An 18,490-nucleotide genomic window follows, 5' to 3' on the forward strand; every position below is an offset into this window, starting at 1 on the left:
AAGGAAATGGGGCTGCGTGTGCCTGTTTGCCTCTCGCACTCTGATATTTTCCACCGGACTCGGCAGCGAGACAGATGGCGCAAAGCTTTTAAGTTTCCGTAGGTTTAAAAAAAATAAATTAAAAAAATTAGCAGCTGAGAAAGGCAGGAAGCTCAGGGGAGAGAGCCAACGGGCATGCTCCCTCCCAGCCCTCCACACCCCCAAACTCCCACCCTGACCATGCGAGTTTCCAGGTCCTCACAGCATCCTCTAGCTCCTCGGTGTTCTTGCACCCCCTCCTGCCCAAACAAGCCCCTCCGGGCTCTCTGGGGCAGGGGAAGAGCCCCCCAGACCGCAGCCATCGCTCCTGGCATCCCCTTGGCCCCCGGCATCCCCACCTGGCAGAGGGACCAGCTCTCCGGGACATGGGGGTTTCGATGAGCTCTGTGATGACCAGCAGCTGGGCAAGGGAATTTGAATCCGTATTTTCGGCTGGCGGCAGCAGGGGGGACCCCCCAGCACAGCCCAGCTTGTTCGTAACATCCACCTACCTGCCAGCGACCTCCCTCCTGCCAGGGCTCGGCAGGCAGAGAGCCAGGGGAGCTGGGTGGCACATCTTTGGGGTCACCGTGGGTTGTCCCCTGCAGGTCTCTTGTGCCACGGGGTGAAGCAGGGTGTGAAGGCCCCCCCCCCCCCCCCCGGCAGGCAGCACCAAAAGATGCTGGCCATGGCCTCGCAAGCATCCTCCTGCCCACCTCAGCCCCAGAAAATGGGGGAGAAGGAGGGAGCCCCACGCTCTGCTCCATCACCCCATGGAGGTCCCAGAGCTCGGGGGACTCCAAGTCCCACCATGTCACCGGCGACGCCGTCCCAAGCCCACGACAGGGTAGCACACCAGGACCTGCAAATCGTGGCTCTTTTGCAAGATCCACATCCCCCCCCGGGGGCCGAGCGTGACCTGGGGTGAGACCGCCGGGTCTCCGTGGCTCCCGTAACCCCGAGGGATGCCGCAGGCACGTGGCGTGGTCCCCAAGCGGAGCCCACCTCCTCCTGACTCCCCCCCGCTTCCCCCCCCCCCCCCCCCGCCCCACCGCAAGCGTGCAGGATGGAGCCACCTCATCGCGCTCCTCCGCCCCACGGCGCTGAGCTGGCTTCCTGCAGCCCTCGACCACAAGCCGGGAGCGGAGAGCGCGCGAGTGGCAAGCGGCGCGCGGGGCCGTATCTAAACCATGTCCCCGAGCCGCTGAGCAGGACGGGACCACCGAACCCCCGGCTCCCCAACCGTCATGGGGCTGCCCCACAACCTCTGAGCAGGATGGAGGGGGTCTGCCTGCTCTTGGCGGCTCTCTCCGCCGCGGCACCCGGACAAGGTACGGCAACGTCCTCACCCTCTCCCTTCCCATCCCTCTCTGTGTGCTGGGACCCCGGGGCGACGGCTCCGCTGATTTCGGAGCTGGGTACCTGCCACCTCCCCGGGCTGGGTCCTGCTGGGGCAGGAGGCGTCGGTGCCCGCACACGGATGTTACCGGCGGCGGTTCGGCGCCGAGCGAGGATGCTCTGCAGAGTTGTGCTCTTCTCCTTCCTGAAGGTGCTCAGCATGGCTGCTCCGACCCCTGCCCCGTCTCGACGTGCCCCTCGCTGCCCGGTGGGAGAGAGAGAAGGGGGTCCCCCCTTGGGGGCTGGTGACTCTGGGGACCCTAAAAGGGCTCTCAGGGCCGTGCTGCCCGCCGGCTCCCACCCCTGGCCCTGGGGGGACAGGGTGATGCTCTCCCGGATTTGGCAGGCATGGGCCAAACCCCATCCTGTCTGGTCACGTCACCAGCATCACCCCGGGATGGTTTTTGGGGGACGATGCCACCTGCTCCCCCTGGCCCGGCAGGGTTTACGGTGGTTTTACACCCGAAATGGCTGCTAAGAAGCAGCCTCGACACCTCCGATCAATCGGGGAATGGTCGCCATCGCCCTCGTTTCCGCTAACGGCTCCTTCCCACACCTTTGCCGACACGCTGCCGGCTGCCTGCGCCCTGCCTCCGGGCTCGAGGCACGGTGCTGCCTGACACCGGGACCCGGTGGAGCAGCTCTTCCCTGCCGCATCCCTGGCTCCTGCGCTCATCCCTTACCTTTTCCTTTAATATTTCTAACACCAAGCCAGAGCCCACCGGCTAAGGTGGTGGTTTCCCATTGAGCCCACCGGCTCCCCAGGACACCCACCCAACGCACCCCAACCAGCCCCCCAAATCGCTATAGGTGCCTCTCGCAGCGATCGGTGAGCAAAGGTGGGAGCGGGCTCTGTCAGCACGGCGCGCTGACGTAGCGGTTGCAAAAAGTGCCCTTTTTTGGTCAGAAATCATTACTGCAATAATTGCGTTATCGCGCCCCGTGCAGTCGGGGTATGGAGAAAGCCGCGATTTTGGTGGCGATGGCGGCAAACACACCTCGCCTCACCCATGGGGAAAAATCCTTTGCCCTGGAGGAGCCGAGTGGTGAATATTTTCCAGCGATAACCGTGGGAGCCCGGCAAGCGGCTTGGCTACAGCGGGCTGCTCATATGCGTTGAGGCAAAGGGACAGGAAAGAGGGAACAGGGAGGATGGGATTGAGCCCTGCGTCCAAAATGATGCCATGCCCTCGGGGTGCTCAGGGAGAGGGAAAAGCCTAAAATGAGACCACGGTGGCAGAAGCATCCACTCAGCTGCGGCACCAACGCGGGGGGGGCCGTGCTGGGGGTGCAGGCAGGCAGGTACAGGCAGCGGGCAGACCCTCTCTGTCGGCAGGGGCGGTGAGCCGGGAGCCAGCAGCATCACCAGCAGCCCGAGCGCGTGACGGCATCCCCGGCTTCGGCTTTCCCACCGGTGAGTTATGTCCCAATATTGCCGTATTTAGGGCCAGATTCTGCCCGTCCCTGTCCTGTGGGCAGACCCCGTGCCAGGATTTGGCCCTAGAGCGCGTTCCCCCCGCAGCGGGCTGATGTGAGGACATGGGGAGCAACTTTTAGGGGTGCAAGAGAGCCGTGGCCAGGGCTCGAGGGGTCTTCCCGTGGTGCCACCCATTTTGTGGCAGCCCGGGGATGCCATTTTGGCCACCTTTCCCCGGAGGAGCATTACTTTTCGGAGGACTGGGGCGCACATTCCTGCACCCTCTCCGTCTGCCCCCCACCCTCCCCATGGCTGCGTGCCGAGGTGGTGGCAGAGCCACGTCCCTCCGGTTTGCCATCTGTGAGCCGCCAAGCGCCCAGCAGCCGGCATGGGAGCCGAACCGTCTGCTCCTCACCGCGTCCCCGCGCCTTGCCAGGAGAGCCGGGGCTGAGCCAAAAAAGGGAGGGTTGGCCCCCCCGATACCCACCGACCTCAATCCCGCTTTCGCCGTGGTGGCTGCCAGCTCTCAGCGCGGCTCGGTGTACGTCTGTCCGGCGGCACACCCGTCCGTCCCGCGGCCGTCAGCCCCGTCCTCCTCCCGCCGTGCCACCTCCCGCCCTGCTCAGAGCGGCCGTCCAGCCCCGGGTGGGGGGTCCCGGTGGGCTCAGCCCCTCACACCCTCTGCCCCTTCCTCCCCGCAGCCCCCGCCGAGCCAACGGGACCTCCCAGCACCCCGGCGGGCAGCGCGGCTGGAAACGCCTCGGTGGCACCAGGTGAGCGCAGAAGGGCCAGGGACCACCTTGCACCCGTATTTCGGTGGGGAGAGGGGAGCCTGGGGGCAGCGGCATCCCATCCCGCCGCTGCTGCCACACGGAGCCGGCGTCGGGCACGGCGCCAGGGTCGTCCATACCCCCTTCCCCGGCGTCTCACCCAGGTGCCGGCACGCTGCGGCTGGCCGGCGGCCGGAGCCGGTGCGAGGGCCGGGTGGAGATGGAGCAGGCGGGTGCGTGGGGCACGGTGTGCGACGACGCCTGGGACCTGGCCGACGCCGACGTCGTGTGCCGGCAACTGCGGTGCGGCCGGGCCGTGCGCGTCCGCGGCGGCGCTGCCTTCGGCCGGGGCAGCGGACCCATCCTCCGGGACGAGGTGGGCTGCGAGGGGCACGAGGAACACCTCTGGGACTGCCCGGCTGCGCCGGAGCACGACTGCAGCCACAAGGAAGACGCCGGCGTGGTGTGCTCAGGTGGGTCCGGCAACGTGCCGGGTCTGGCAGACGTCAAGCAGGGTTCGGGCTCCGTCGGGCAGAGGTACCAGGCAGGGTGCAGGCAGCACGTCCCCAGCTCCGTCCTCTGCCCGCAGAGCACCAGGAGTGGCGGCTCTCCGGGGGCCGGGACGGTTGCGCCGGCCGGGTCGAAGTCTTCTTCCGCGGCACGTGGAGCACGGTGTGCGACAGCACGTGGTACAAGCTGGAGGCGAGCGTGCTGTGCCGCACGCTGGGCTGCGGGGAGCCCCTCCGGCAACTCTCCTTCGGCCACACGCTGCCCGGCAAGATGCTCTACCAGTGCGAGAGCCAGCAGCCGTCGCTGGCCCACTGCCAGTGGACCTACAATAAATCGGCTCCCTGCCACCAGTCCCGGGCGGTCGGCGTGGTCTGCAACGGTACGGGATCCCTCCTGCCTGGCCCCGCGGGTGCGGGGGGGCTGACCGCCTTTTTTGCGGCCATGCCGGGGGGTCCCCCTGCAGAAGAGCTGCGACCCGGCTTCTTCTTGCCCCCCATCCCTGTCCCCCTCCTGCCAGGCTCCCAGGGCTTGCAGACGCCAACCCCGATGGCCGTGGTGACACCGAGCAACGTCACGCTCCTGAGCGGTGAGTGTCCTGCAGAGCCTCAGCCATGGCCCGGGTCTGGGGGGGCTGCAGGGAGCGCCCAGCTCACCCCCTTACCTGGAAGGAGGAGGTCTCAGGTGTCACGAGCTGTGCCCGTTCTCTGTCTCAGCTGAGGAGGGTTCCCCGGCCGTGGGGGCACAGTCCTCTCTGCACATGCCCCTCTTTGTCCTCTGCCTGGTCCTGGCAGCACTGCTCCTGCTCACCGTGCTGGCCTTCACCGCCGCCCTGCTGAGGGTGAGGAAGATGAGCGGTAAGGAGCGCCTGTGGGGGCACGGCAGGCTCTGGCCGTGGGGGGGGGGTGACACTGCCAGCCCAGCCATGGCCATCCCACTCCCTGGGCTCGGCTCAGCCGCGGGAGCGGGGGCCGGCTGAGCCATGGAGCGGCTGATCCATGGAGCAGCTGAGCGGGCGCAACCCCCCTTGTTCCTGCAGCCCACGCCGTGTCCCCCCTCGGGCTAGCCGGGCCGGTGCTGGTGACCCACAGTGCCCAGAGCCCCAACATGCCCTCTGGGACCTCCAACGACTACAGGGAGATGCCCCCCAACCTTCCCAAAGGACCAGGTAGGTCTGGCAGGTCACCGGCCCACCCCGAGGGCTGCGGGGCAGGAGGTCCCGGCTGGTGACGGCCGCTCCATTCCCATCTCACCCCCCGCACCCGCCGGACACAGCCCTTCCCACTGCCAAGGACTCCGACTCCGACTCCGACTACGAACACTACGACTTCAGCAGCAAGCCGCCCATGGCCCTCTCCACCTTCTACAGTGAGTATCCCACCCAGCCCCCGGGACCCCCGCCGCCCTGCCCTGGGGTGCCCCCGCCGATGCCCCCCTCCCTGCCCTCCCCGCAGACTCGCTGCGCCGGCAGCCCGGGGAACAGATGCTCTTGCTGATGCCCAGCCAGGACGGGATGGAGCCGTTGCCTGCGGAGGGTACGACGCGAGGGGTGCCCGTCCCTCCGTCCTGCGGCACTGGCCGTCCTGCCCGTGGGTGGGCGAGTGGCCACCCCGCAGCCCGGGGCTGACGGGAGTCCTGTGCCCCGCAGTGCCGGCCAGGCTAGACCCCCCATCCCGCGGCAGGGCGAGCAGCTCCTCCACCTCCTCTTCCTTCTCCACCGAGCCCTATTGCAATGATGGCGCACCCCCGCCACACGCCTGGGTCTGCCCGACGCCCCCCACCGATAGCACCCACCAGCACGCAGCACCCACCGCCCATGGCTACACTGGCTACCCCAGCACAGGTGGGTACCGCCGGCAGGCTGTGTGGTCCCAGGGACCGGAGTAGGGATGGGGACACCCCTGGGGATGGGAGCCGGGATGGAGAGACCCCAGGGATGGAGAGACCCCAAGGACAGGAGCAAGGGATGGAGAGACCCCAGGGATGGGAACAGGGATGGAGAGACCCCAAGGACAGGAGCAAGGGATGGAGAGACCCCAGGGACAGGAGCAAGGGATGGAGAGACCCCAGGGATGGGAACAGGGATGGAGAGACCCCCAAGGACAGGAACAAGGGATGGAGAGACCCCAGGGATGGGAACAGGGATGGAGAGACCCCAGGGATGGGAACAGGGATGGAGAGACCCCCAAGGACAGGAACAAGGGATGGAGAGACCCCAGGGATGGGAACAGGGATGGAGAGACCCCAAGGACAGGAGCAAGGGATGGAGAGACCCCAGGGATGGGAACAGGGATGGAGAGACCCCAAGGACAGGAGCAAGGGATGGAGAGACCCCAGGAATGGGAACAGGGATGGAGAGACCCCAAGGACAGGAGCAAGGGATGGAGAGACCCCAGGGATGGGAACAGGGATGGAGAGACCCCAAGGACAGGAGCAAGGGATGGAGAGACCCCAGGGACAGGAGCAAGGGATGGAGAGACCCCAAGGACAGGAGCAAGGGATGGAGAGACCCCAGGGACAGGAGCAAGGGATGGAGAGACCCCAGGGACAGGAGCAAGGGATGGAGAGACCCCAGGGATGGGAACAGGGATGGAGAGACCCCAGGGATGGGAGCAAGGGATGGAGAGACCCCAGGGATGGGAACAGGGATGGAGAGACCCCAGGGATGGGAACAGGGATGGAGAGACCCCAAGGACAGGAGCAAGGGATGGAGAGACCCTAAGGATGGGAGCAGGAATGGGGATGGGAGCAGGGATGGACAGACGCCAAAGGCAGGAGCAGGAATGGGCACAGCCCTGGGGACAGGAGCAGGGATGGAGAGACTCCAGGGATGGGGATGGGAGCAGGGATGGGGACAGCCCTGGGGAGGGGAATGGAGGTGGGGGGACCCTGGGAATGGAAGCAGGGATGGGGAAAATCCCAGGGAGGCAATGGGACTGAGGGACCTCAGGGGGTGGGAGCAGGGATGGAAGGTATCAGTAAGAGACGCTCTTTCCCCCAGCTCCCCCAGCGATGCCCCGTGTGCCCACCCCAGTGACGTCCCACCCGCGGGTACCTGTGTGTGCAGCAGACCCCGATCCCGCCGACAGCTCCAGCACCTCCTCGGGGGAGTGGTACGAGAACGTGCAGGGCACGGAGCCGCCCGGGGACCCGTCCCCACGCCCCGGTGAGGACCCCGCGCTGGCAGAGCAGGAGTGGGGTGGCGTGGGGGGGGGGGTACAGGGCTCCTCTGCCCCTGCAGCAGCCTCCTCCCGCTCCCTGCCCATCTGCCTGATGGGCTCTCTCCCTTGCAGGCTGGCCGGCTCCATCCTGCCCCTCGGGGGGACACACGCGGGACCCCGACTCCTCTGAGGGCAGCGACTACGATGACATCCAGGGCTCTGCCTACTGAGCCTGCCCAACCGCCGCAGACAGAGGGGCATGGCGGGGGGGGGGCCCTGGCACTGTGTGCAGCCAAGGATCCGCCATCCTGCTGCCGACGTCTCCTCTGGACTTTCTCCGGCCGTTTCCTCCATGCCACCGGTCCCGGTGGCACCCTGGGGATGTTCGGCGCAGGCGAGCCGTGCCGGGCTGCGTGATGCAATTAAAAGCTTTTCTCAGCAGGACACCGTGTCCCTCGGCCATAGGGGTGGCCGGTCACCAGCCCCGCAGCGAGGCTCGGTCACCAAACGCTCACAAGGGCTCACAGTTGCCCACAGGGCGGCAAGGGATAAGTGACCCAAAGTTGTCCCTTCCTGCAGTCCCCTGCCAGGCCGGTCACAGCCACCGTGAGCAGCATCGCCTGCACCAGCCGCAGGTCCTGGCTGTATCGTGGTGCTGGGGGGGTCCCGGACCCTTCTCACCCCAGCCTGGGGCTGATACCGAGCTGGGAAGTGGGACATAGCCAGCTTCCAGTCCAGGGCGGATATTTGTCCCCCTTGCCCACTGCTCAGGGGGTAGGGTATGGCCCCCGGGGGAGGAATAACCCCCTCCAGCATCCTCTGTGCCAGGGTGAAAGCTGGGACATCCCACGGTCCACCCGAGCCCCGGCGGGATGCCCGAGCGAAGCAGCATCACCCTGTGCCAGGCGCGGCTTGGGGACAGGGACACTGGTGGGCTTGGGGGCTGCACCCAGCTGAGCCAGGCACAGCACCCAGCCACCATCCATGGGCTGGGACCCTTTCCAACCCCCTGCCCCGGGGGGCTTCCCTGTGCCCCATACGGCTCTTTCCGCCATCAAGCCGAATCCCGCGGAGCGTCTCCCACCCCGGCACCCATCGGCGGGTTTCCATCTCCCGGGGCACGACGAGGTGGAGCCTCGGCGGAGGTTGGGGTTCAGACCCGCCCCCGTGGAAAATTTGCCCCCCGCCACATCCTTCAGCTGTTTACCAAGGCGAGAGGCTCCGGCAGCCCCGAACAAAGGGGCCACGCCGCAACAACGGAGGAAGCACCAAAATAGCAACAAAGCCCCAGACAAAGGGGAGAGGAGCGAGGCGAGAGCAAGGAGACGGCTGCCGCGAGCGCGGAGGGGACAGGAGCGGGCGCGGGGGTGGGCACAGGGGGTGCCCCCCGTCACGCGTGTGGCTCCCCCCGCCAGGGCGGCGAGGCTGGGGAGGAGATGATGGCACCTTTGCAAAGGGCGGCTGTTGGGGCCGCTTGGACCGCGGCACGGCCAGGCAGTGACCTGGGGGATGTTGATGCCCGAGGGGTATCCATGCCCAGTAGGTACCGATGTCCCGGGGTGGATAACCCAGTTCCCACTGGGGCACGGGGCAAAGGGCCCACGTGTCATCTCCAGCCACAAGACAGGTACATCAGCGTCAACTGTTTATTCGAGCTGCTGCTCCTGCACGCAGTGACAGGCGCTAGGAAATGCCATTTCCACCATCATTAGGATAACAGCAGCGTGCTGACAGCCAACAAGCCCGTTCCTGCTTGCACTAAAGGCAGCTCCTGCCTCTTAAAAGGCTTCTCACGGGCAGGCAGCATGTCAGCACGTCCCAGCACTCTCCCCCGACCCCTCCGGAAAGATATTATAATCATCCTTATCTGTCACAGCGTGCAGACGATGCTGAGCTGACTTGCATTGCCGGCAGCAAGAAGGGATGCTTTAACCGAGCCACGGCACAAACCCCATCTGCGGCACGTCAGGGCCTCCAGAGCCAGCCACGGCTCGGGGGGGGGAGGTCTGGACCCCAAGCACCCCACGTCTGGGGGGGTCAGGCATCCTCGGATAACCGCGGGGGGAGGTGGACCCTTCCTAGAGGCAAAGCATCCCAGGATGCCTCGGAGCGCATCACCGACCTCAGGTCAATTTGGGGTGAGAGGGGCTTGGCTCCTGCCCGCAGAACCCCCCGGGACCGGCCCCGGTGCAGCCCCAGCTGAGTCCCACGGGAAAGGTTGGCCCAGGAGCAGGTCTGTGACTTGCACCCCTTTCCCAAGACATTGCCAAAGCTGTGCCAGCCCAGAGCCCTTGGGGGGGGGCAGCACCAGGACCCCCAACACCCCATGGAACACCCTGGCAGGGCTTATTCCCATCACAGCCCCAGCCTGGTCTCAGGGTTCAGCAGGAGCCCCAGGATGACTGGGAGGGGATGGGAACAAGTGGGGGCTGCAGGGAGCAGCCCACAGCCCTGCGCTGCGGGGGCTCAGCACTGCCCAGCGCAGGCAGGGGCAGGCAGCGCTCTGCCCGACCAAGGGGATGCGGAGGCTGCAAGAAGCCAAAGGAGCTAGGAGGGGATTGCCGAGCTGGGTTACCTCCAGGGATGCCGGGACCTGGCTGGAGACGGTGTGCTCCCGCTGCCGGCATCGCCTGGCATCTCTGCCCGACCTCCCTGAGCATCTCTGCCTGGCCCTGCCTGCGCCTGGCAGCCCACGGCAGCCTGCCGCTCGCTGCACCCCAGCAAGCTTCCTCTTGAGTCATGGAAAATCTTCAACCCGGAGAGAGTTTTGGGGCAGGAAACTCCCAGGAGAGTGGAGACCCCGCTCCGGGGTTGGGGACCAGAGCATCCCTCCGGGCAGGAGCCCAGGGTGGTGGCAGCAGGAGGGAACAGGAGCTCTCCCTAACCTCACCGAGCTGCCCAATAAGCCCAGTTTCCCCACCCCCAGGCCCCAGCTGGGTGCTCTCCTTTCAGCAGAAATGCCACCGGGTCAATGGAAAACAGCTGCCATCGTTAGCATGCATGACCTGGATTTGTAGGAATTAATTAGGGCACAATCAATTAAAGCCTCTCCCTTCCCTAGTCCACCACCGCTTGTGCCCCACGTGCCCTTGCAGGGATATATGGTGTCCCTGGGGTGCCAGCAACCGGGAGAAGCAGGGACATGCCTGGATGAAACCTCCCCAATCCCACGGGGCCATCACGGTGGTGCTTCGGGTGCTGCCGTAGCCCGCAGGGCACGCGGTGGCTTGGCTTGGCATGGCACGGCTTGGCATGGCGTGGCATGGTGTGGCATGCATCAGCTCCTTTTCAGGAGCTGGCGGCATGGGCAGCGCCTGGCACGGCACATTTCCTGCCCCGGCACGGCAGTGCCGCTCGCCTCGACCGGTGACCGCAGGCGGTGGCGAGGGTGGCGGTGCAGCCAGGGCAGAGCCGACGCAAGCCGGCGAGGAGGAGGGAAGCAGCTGCCGGCAAGGGGAGGCTATTTTTGGCAGCGGCTGGCGTTGCGTGAGAGCGGCCACAGGTCTCCTCGTGGCAGTAAGGGTGGGATCCGGCGCTCGTGGGAGCTTGGGCTGTTGGGTTTAGTGGCTGTCACCCGTTTTCCCGTTGCAGTCCAGCGTGCTGGCTCCCAAAAGAGCTCACCGGCACCAAGGAGCTGCTGCCGGGGCTGGGATTCCCCCCGGTGAATGCCGCCGGCTCCGACCACCCAGAAACCTCCCGCACCCCTTGGCTTGTGTCCCCCCCCCCGCCCCGGCTCTCCTTCGGGTGCCAGCTCTGGGTGCCCCGGGCTCTCGCTTGGCCATGCTGCCTTCCAGTCACCAGCGGCTTTTTGGGGACCCAAGGGAGAGCTGGGGTCCCCCTGACCCCTGTACATTCACCGTCTCCCGGGCTCACACCCTCTGCAGAGATGGGGGGCTGATGGGGGGACCCTGGGATGGGGTGGGTGGGGGGCTTCGCCCCCCCAGGTTTCTCTCCCCTTTGCTCTCGCTCTCATGCTCAGCGGGACCTGGGGAGGCAGCTGCCAGGTTAAGACTTCAAATGAGCATAGATGTGACGCAGAAAACCACAGAGGGAGGAAAAACAGCCTGTTCCTGCCCGTCCCCCCTTGCCTGCCTTCCCCGGGCTGGGTAGCAGAGGCGGCGGTGCCCCCGGCAGCCTCCCGCTCAGCCGCCAGCGCCGGGGCGGAGGAGGCGGCTGGCCGTGCCGATGGCAGCCCGGTTGCCCACCCTGCGCCTGCTGGTCTTGCTGGGGATGTGGGGTGAGTACGGTGGGGGGCTCAGTGCGGCCAAGGGGTAGGGGGTGTGGGGGCCATGGCCGCTTTACCCGAGCGTACCCGCTGTGCCGGCAGCTCCGGTGCCAGGGATGCGGAAAGGGGCCAAGCCTTGCCGCAGCCCGGGACCCCTGAAATCCCACGGCGAAACCCCCCGGCTTTCCCGCTGCCAGGCAGCCGGGCGTATTTCGGGGGGGGGCTCAGCCCTGTGCCCTCGGCTGGGGCTCGCCGATGCTCCCGTCTCGGCTCGCTCGTGGCACCGGTCCGGGGGTCCCACGTGCCCGTCCTGGGCAAGCCCCAAGCACGGGGGGCTCGGGCCGAGGAGGGGGAGAGGGGCTGGTGACCAGCAGCGGGACCGCCGAGCCCACACCGAAACGCGGGCGGCGAGGAGAGTACGGGCACGCCTCGGCCAGAGCCACACGTGTGCGGTCCCTCCCGGCTCTGGGGGTCCCCAGGATGCTCGTCACACCCCAGGAGCGAGCCTAAGGGTGCTGGGGGGCCGGCAGCCGCCCCCCCCATCCTCCTTCTCTGCCAGCTCCTGCCATCCCCGGCTGCCCCTTGGTCCACATGGCGCAGCAGGCAGCCGCAGGCACCGTGCCGCTCCGGCTCATTGCGGCGATGGTGGCACCATCCGTCGCTGCTTGGCCGTACTCTTCCTACCAGTGGTGACGCTAGCTAGTTAGCGGTAATTAGCAGGTGCCCTTGTCTGTTTTTTTTCAGCCATAATTGTGTACCAGCAGATGGATGGGCAGCCTGGCAGGCAGCGCCATGGCCAGTTGCGTGAAGTCGTTTGTATTTATTTATTTTAATTAAAGGTGTGAGGAGGAGGAGCGAGAGCAAATTCACCGAGAAAGCCAGAAAATGGTCTTCTATTGCTAAGGAAAAAGCCAGCACGACCCTGCCTCCTCCTCCTCCGGCCCCAAGCACCGGGGAGGGGCGTGCGGCCAGCCTGGGGCTTTGTCCCCATTGCTGAGCTTTGGGGACAGAGGTGTCCCCCAAACATTACAGCCGGGTCGGCGCAGAGTATGGCATGGCCAGGGAGCTCCTGGCCGCCATCGCCGGCTCCTTTCCACCGGCAGCATCTTCACCCTGGCGAAAGGCTGACCTGAGCCCCCAGAATCGCCTTTCTCCCCCAAAATAACCATCAAGAGGCCAAAAGCCGGGAGCCTCTGCCCTCGGCTGGGGGCTCCCACCTCCCCCGGGGCGAGGAGCAGGACTGACGCCCTGTCCCCCTCTCTCTTGCAGCCATCCCCGGCCATGGAGGAGCCACCCTGAGCGCCGGAGGTGAGAGTGCACGGGGGCAAAGGCTCGGGGACCGCGCCGCGGCTTCGTTAGCAGCTCCTCGGCCGCGGCTTCGTTAGCGTGGCGGCTGCCAGAGCTGCCTCGGCCGGGAAGCTGGCTCTGCCGCATCACGGGCTCCGTGCAGCCTAGCGTCCCAGCTCAACCCCACGGCACCCGCACATACCCCGCGAGCCCCCCTGCCTGCCCGTGCACCCCCCAACCCTCCGTTTCCTTCCTGCCCCGCTTTGCGAGAAGCCCCGGCTGCCGCCGCCGCGGGGCACGCCGGTGCCGAGCGGCGAGCCCGACTGCAGCGACGAGCCGACAAGGGCTTTTCCAGCCCCGGGGTGGAAAAACATGCTGCGAAGGGAAGGAAAGCCCCTAACGCCCGTGCTTTCCCCGCAGAGCCCAGCCTGCAGCTCATCGGCGGCGGCTGCCGCTGCGCCGGGATGCTGGAGGTGAAGTGGGATGGCAGGTGGAGCCACGTGTGCCGGGACGGCGTGAGCGAGCCCGGCGTGGACGGCGTTTGCCAGCGGCTGGGTTGTGGCCCCCCCATCACCAAACCCCTCCAGCTCGTCTTTACCAGCAGGAAGGAGCCACCAAACACAGGGCTGCTGAAGTGCACGCGGCCGGCGGCCGCCCCGGCGACGTGCCGCTGGGTGCCGGGAAATTGCACGGAATATGTCATCGTCATCTGCAGCGGTGAGCCTGGACCCCCACCCTGGCCGCCCCCGTCCCAGGGGACCAGCTGCCCTGACCTCCCCTTGCTCTTCTTGTTTCAGAGCCGGTGAAAACCACCCCCAAGCCCCCGACGTCACCGCCGGCCACCACGCCGGAGCCCACCGGTAAGAGCCCCATCCCTGCCCAGCCCCGGGCATGGCAGAGGGGAGCGGAACGGCAATGGCCAAACCGGGGGGCACGCACAGCAAAGCAAACCGCCCCCCGCCTTGCGCGATCGCCTGATCTCATTAATAGTGTTTGCAGCAAGGACGGGGCAATTAAGCTTCAGATGTGGCGGGCTCGAGGACTTTCTGCTCAAGAACGGAAAGAAATGTCGTCTCGGTCTGTAACGAGATGCTTTTTTTTTTTTTCCTCCCCCATCCCTTGCCAGGACCTGCCAGGCTGCGGCTGGTGGATGGGGACTTTGGCTGCTCGGGCTTTGTGGAGCTGCACAGGCAGGGGCTGTGGGGGGCCGTGGCGGAGAGCCCGGGCATCTGGCCGGACCTGGCCGCCCGCATCTGCCAGGATCTCCGCTGCGGCACCTCCATCGACGACCGTAGCTACGCCAAGCCGGAGCGAGGAAGCCACTTGCCGGTCCGGTGGGAGGTGGTGGAGTCCTGCAAAAGCCATCCACTCCTCGACTGCTTCAACAGGACCAGTGCCCGGCGGGGGGAAGAGCCTGCCTTCATCATCTGCTCGGGTAAGAGCTCGCCCCAGCGTGGTCCCCGCTCCTTCCCCGACCCCTCGCTTGCCCCTTGCCCGGCGTGCTCTGGGGCCGCGGGCTGCTTTCCCCCTTGCAGAGGTGTGAGAACCCCGGGGATATCGCTGGGCTGGATGCCTGGCCGCAGGCTGGCCGGGCGGCCGAAGCCCCGGGCAACGCAACAGCCCCGTCCCCGTCTGCCCCCCGCACCCCATCCACCCACTCCTGCTCTTGCTCTCCTGTGTGCGAAGGCAAAACAGGAAATCTCCCCGCTGCGCTCGGTTCCTGGCAGCGGCACCCCCAGCCCCGGGCTTCGAACGCAGCAGCGTTGCAAGTAGGAAAACCCGGGGAGCGAGAGCGGCGGATGGCAAGAGCCGTGTTAGCACCCCAAAACCCAACACGGGCGTGCGGGGTATGGCGGCGGAGCCCAGCACCCTGCTCGTCCAGACTTCTCCGGTGCTTGCCACGAGCATCTCCCTGCTGCGAACATCTCCCCCGCCGCGAGCATCTCCCCGCGGAGCGGCTTGGTGCCGGTGCCGCAGCACGGAGAGCCAAGCCGCGGGGCGAGGAGCGGGCTTGCTTCGGGTCCTGCCATCTGCCCGAGCTTAAAAACCCGCCTGTGGGATTTGGGGGTTTAACGGGCTGCACCGCGGCAGCTGGCAGAGCGGGCTTCCACCGCTGCGTTTCCCGGAGGGACAGCTCAAAGCTCCTCAACGCGTGGCCCCGGTACGGCTCGCGCGTATCCCCCGGTCCCAGCGGCACAAGGGGAAGCCGAGATGCCGCGAGCATCCCTGTGCCAAGAGCTGGTCCCGGCGGAAGGAGGACCGCGCGCCGGCAGGACGCCGAGCCCCGCGGAGGCGGCCGTGACGTCTCCCCGTGGGTCTGACCCCCCTCTCTGCCTCTCTCCCCCAGGCTCCCAGCCCCAGGCCCTGCGGAGGCTGGCGGCCGGCCCCACGCCATGCGAAGGGGACGTCGAGGTCTTTCACGGGGGGCGGTGGCACGTGCTGTGTGACGACTTCGTGCAGCGAGCCGAGCGGGGCAGGCAGCTGTGTCGGGAGCTGCGGTGCGGGAACCTCTCCTCCAGTACCGAGATCCGGGACCCCCCTTCGACGGGTGTCACCTGTAAGGGTCGCAACCTGCACCTCTGCCACGCCAGTCTCGGGGCTCCCCGGACCTGCTCCCGGACCAGAGTCGTGTGTAAGCCACCGTACCGGGCTTGATCCCCGGGGGCACCGTGGGGTACGGGCAGTGCTGCCCAGGCATCCCCGGCTGATGCTGGGAGCTGGGATTTCCACGTGTGAAATGCCTCGGGAATGGGCAGAGGATGTGAGCTCGGGGCAGGGGATGGGGAAAAACTTGCCGGGGCTCCCTGCAGCCCTCCCGGCAGGGCGGTGGGTGCTCAAGCTCCCGGCATCAGCCTTTGCCTGGGCACGAGGGTCTCGTCCGGTGACACCCGTCCTCTCCCCAGGCCAGGACTCGAAGCCGCAGCCCACCGGCACGGCAGCAGGCACCATCGTGAGCATCTGCCTGGCCCTGCTCCTCTTCGGCATCCTCCTGCTCATCTGCGGCCCTCCTGCCTACAGGAGGCTGATGAAGAGAAGTAGGTGACGAGCTCTGGAGCTTCTCCTCCTGCTCCGCAATCACCACGCGGCAGCTCCGTGCATCCATCCCTGCCGCTTCCCCCCCCATCCCCTTTTGGGAGGGGGGGTTTTGGGAGATGCACATGCCGCTCAGTCTGACAGATCCCCCCCTGCCCCACACGGTGTGGGCACAGAGAGGGGGGGTGGCCGGGGGAACGGGGTGCGTTTTGCAGGCTGCGGTGGGGATTAGGCGGCGAGCGGACACAAAAGAGCAGGCGGAGGGTCTTGCGGGGCGGCGGGGGGGGGGGGGGATTACCGGGCAGGGGAGATTATTTGGGACGGCATATGGGGCTGGCGGGGGGGAGGCAGCCGGAGGAAGCGAAGTTTGGGGCAGGGGCATTAGCCAGGTCCTGGGAGAGATCCCCCTCTCACCGCTCGCCTCTGCCTTCCAGTCTCCAAAAAGAAGCAGCGCCAGTGGATCGGCCCCACGGGACTCAACCAGACGGGTGAGGAGCAGCGAGCTGGTGCCCCCCCCCCCCCCCCACTACCATGGGGCTGGGGCTGTTTTTGGGGCTGGCTCGGGGGCTGCTCGCCCCCGGACCGCAAGAAGCACCGTGGGGCGGAGGTGTGAGCGGGCTCGCGCCCAGCCCCGGCTCTCGCTTCCTGCCACCGCGTTGACTCACGGGCACGATATTAACTCAGCCGGGAGAGCCGAGCCCCGGCTCGCAGCGCGGGACCGGGTCCCGCTTTTACTCAGCCCCCTTCCCCTCCCGGGCAGCGGGGTGGGTGCATCGCCTCGAACCTGCTGCCGCAGCCCCAAATCCTCACACCCCCCCCCCCCCCCCCCCCCAATCCTGACCCTTCTCCCACCATTTCTTCCAGTCTCCTTCCACCGCAACAGCACCGTCAACCTGAGGCCGCGGGCAGAGGGGCAGCGGGTGCAGGGGGGGGACAACGACTACGCTCAGCCCCCCCAGAAGAGCTCCTACCTCTCAGCTTACCCAGGTAAGCGCAGGAGGATGCCGGGAATGGCTCCTCCGTGCTCCCTTCCCACGCGCGCCGGCGGGGATGAACCGCCCGGGCAAGAGCGTCACGGCAAAACTTTTGCCGACAGCGGGGGAGGCGGCTGTGCCGGGGCTGGGGTGCACCCCCAGCCGCCATAATGAGACACATCCATTCCCCCGCAGCCCTGGAAGGCACACGCAGAGCTTCCAACCCTCCGGACAACTCCTCCGACAGCGACTACGACCTGCATTCTGCCCGCAGAGTGTGATGCCCCTCGCCGGAGCTGGGACCCCCTCGGGCTGCCCTGGTCCCCAGCCGAGCCACCCCCCCACCCCGCTCCTGCCCACCACCCGGTGCTGTCCCAGGGTGGTCACGCACATGGCAGCAAAGCTGTGCAACTGCTGATGCAGCGGCTTTTCTTGCATTTTCGGCAAGCGACCTCGTTTCCTTCGTCAACCGCTTTCCCGCCCTGCAGGCAGAGGTGGGATGCAGCACAAGAAAGGTAAATTTTGAGCAACCCGATCTAGCGAAAGACGTCCCTGCCCATGGCAGGGGGTTGAACAAGATGATCTTTGAAGGTCCTTTCCAACCCAAACCCTTCTGCGATTCTCTGCAATGATGAACTGAACGAAGCGGACGGAAGAGATGACAAATACCTGCGCTGCTCACCTCGGAAGAAAGCCTGCCTGCATCCCCCCCCCATAAGCGTGATGGGAGACCTCCGGGGCCAGGTCCCCCCAACCCCTGCCAGACTCGGAGCCAAACCTGCCTGTGCTCCTCCGTACCTGCTCATACTGGGCACCAGGCACGCACGGCTCAGCTCTAACCCAGCCTAGCTCAGCTTCGGCTGCGCCCCGGTACGCAAGCACCTTTCTGAGAAAGCTTCTTCTTGCTTTTGAGACTCCCTCGTGGGAGAGTGCAAGGTGGAGGGGGTTTTTAAAGCTATTTGCATGAGTCTAAGAGGCAGCTGGGTTGCAGCAGGCTTCATACCTGCACTGAGAGCTGAGCAGCCACGCTCACGGCCGTTTAGAGGGGGTTTGCAGACTTCTTCATCTCTCAAAACCAGGATAACCACACTCCTCCTCCCACCTGGGCCAGGCTGAAAGCGAAATTGGCTGCTGTCTGTCAGGCGCTCCGATACCGGGGTGCTGAGCTTCACGAGAAAGACTGCGAGACCCGCGTCTGCCGGGTTCCCAGGGAAGCTGCAAAGACACGCGCTTGGCTGTGTTTGTGTGGGATGGCGTGAGATTTGGGCAGATGTATAAAGCAAAGCATGGATGTGAGGAGCATGGGGAAGGCAGAAATACCGAGAACAAGTCAGAGATATTTAATAAGCAATAACCGTTGTAATAAAATTGGTTTTTCTAGTAATTACATCTGGTTCTCTTCTTTCCAATGCTACCAGTGCTGTTCTGTAGACCATCTACTTGCCAGCTGGGGAGGGAAAACGCGAGACGGTACCAAAGGAGGGGAGAGATGGGCTGATGCAGAAGAGGCCCACGCAAATGGGCCCCTTAGGAAAGATGAAAACAAGAAAGCAGGAAAGAGGAGTTTGAAGAAGATGGTCCTGCAAGAGGGTGAAAGGTTTTATTGACAAAATCAAGAGGAAGTTGGTGTAAGGATGCCAGGAGGGCATAAAATGATCAATAGAAAGTGTCAGCTGGATGCCCCATCATTTCCCAAAGCA

The 18,490-nt window shown here is 66.0% G+C and overlaps 2 protein-coding genes across 5 annotated transcripts; both read left to right on the plus strand.

Annotated features, from left to right (window-relative positions):
- The first annotated feature begins 1,205 nt into the window (after positions 1-1,205).
- CD6 (CD6 molecule) lies at positions 1,206-7,695 on the plus strand. The gene is made up of 13 exons (XM_041129128.1): positions 1,206-1,349; positions 2,753-2,830; positions 3,535-3,606; positions 3,768-4,076; positions 4,193-4,492; positions 4,631-4,699; positions 4,827-4,967; positions 5,150-5,278; positions 5,371-5,478; positions 5,565-5,645; positions 5,759-5,953; positions 7,112-7,276; positions 7,404-7,695. Exons 1-13 carry the CDS (start codon positions 1,295-1,297, stop codon positions 7,499-7,501), a joined length of 1,800 nt encoding a protein of 599 aa, XP_040985062.1. The 5' UTR covers positions 1,206-1,294; the 3' UTR covers positions 7,502-7,695.
- A 3,532-nt stretch (positions 7,696-11,227) lies between these two features.
- CD5 (CD5 molecule) lies at positions 11,228-18,174 on the plus strand. Of its 4 annotated transcripts, none has more exons than XM_030038448.1 (11): positions 11,228-11,508; positions 12,766-12,804; positions 13,204-13,273; positions 13,385-13,500; positions 13,581-13,643; positions 13,910-14,218; positions 15,131-15,415; positions 15,687-15,818; positions 16,251-16,304; positions 16,681-16,803; positions 16,986-18,174. In XM_030038448.1, exons 1-11 carry the CDS (start codon positions 11,457-11,459, stop codon positions 17,069-17,071), a joined length of 1,329 nt encoding a protein of 442 aa, XP_029894308.1. In that variant the 5' UTR covers positions 11,228-11,456; the 3' UTR covers positions 17,072-18,174. The 4 variants fall into 4 exon arrangements, with proteins under 4 accessions (XP_029894308.1, XP_029894309.1, XP_029894307.1 ...); XM_030038449.1 differs by having other exon boundaries at positions 13,388-13,500; XM_030038447.1 differs by having other exon boundaries at positions 13,204-13,500.
- Positions 18,175-18,490: the final 316 nt, after the last annotated feature.

Source organism: Aquila chrysaetos, chromosome 16 (genome assembly GCF_900496995.4).
Source record: "Aquila chrysaetos chrysaetos chromosome 16, bAquChr1.4, whole genome shotgun sequence".
In the NCBI taxonomy this organism is placed as follows: domain Eukaryota; kingdom Metazoa; phylum Chordata; class Aves; order Accipitriformes; family Accipitridae; genus Aquila; species Aquila chrysaetos.

Excerpts from the sequence above, each read along its gene's own strand:
- CD6 (XM_041129128.1), top strand. The coding sequence starts at position 1,295 with ATGGAGGGGGTCTGCCTGCTCTTGGCGGCTCTCTCCGCCGCGGCACCC. Across the intron at positions 1,350-2,752 it reads CGCCGCGGCACCCGGACAAG|GGGCGGTGAGCCGGGAGCCA; the intron begins GTACGGCAACGT and ends CTCTGTCGGCAG. Across the intron at positions 5,954-7,111 it reads CACTGGCTACCCCAGCACAG|CTCCCCCAGCGATGCCCCGT; the intron begins GTGGGTACCGCC and ends TCTTTCCCCCAG.
- CD5 (XM_030038447.1), top strand. The coding sequence starts at position 11,457 with ATGGCAGCCCGGTTGCCCACCCTGCGCCTGCTGGTCTTGCTGGGGATG. Across the intron at positions 13,644-13,909 it reads CACCACGCCGGAGCCCACCG|GACCTGCCAGGCTGCGGCTG; the intron begins GTAAGAGCCCCA and ends ATCCCTTGCCAG. Across the intron at positions 15,416-15,686 it reads CTCCCGGACCAGAGTCGTGT|GCCAGGACTCGAAGCCGCAG; the intron begins GTAAGCCACCGT and ends TCCTCTCCCCAG.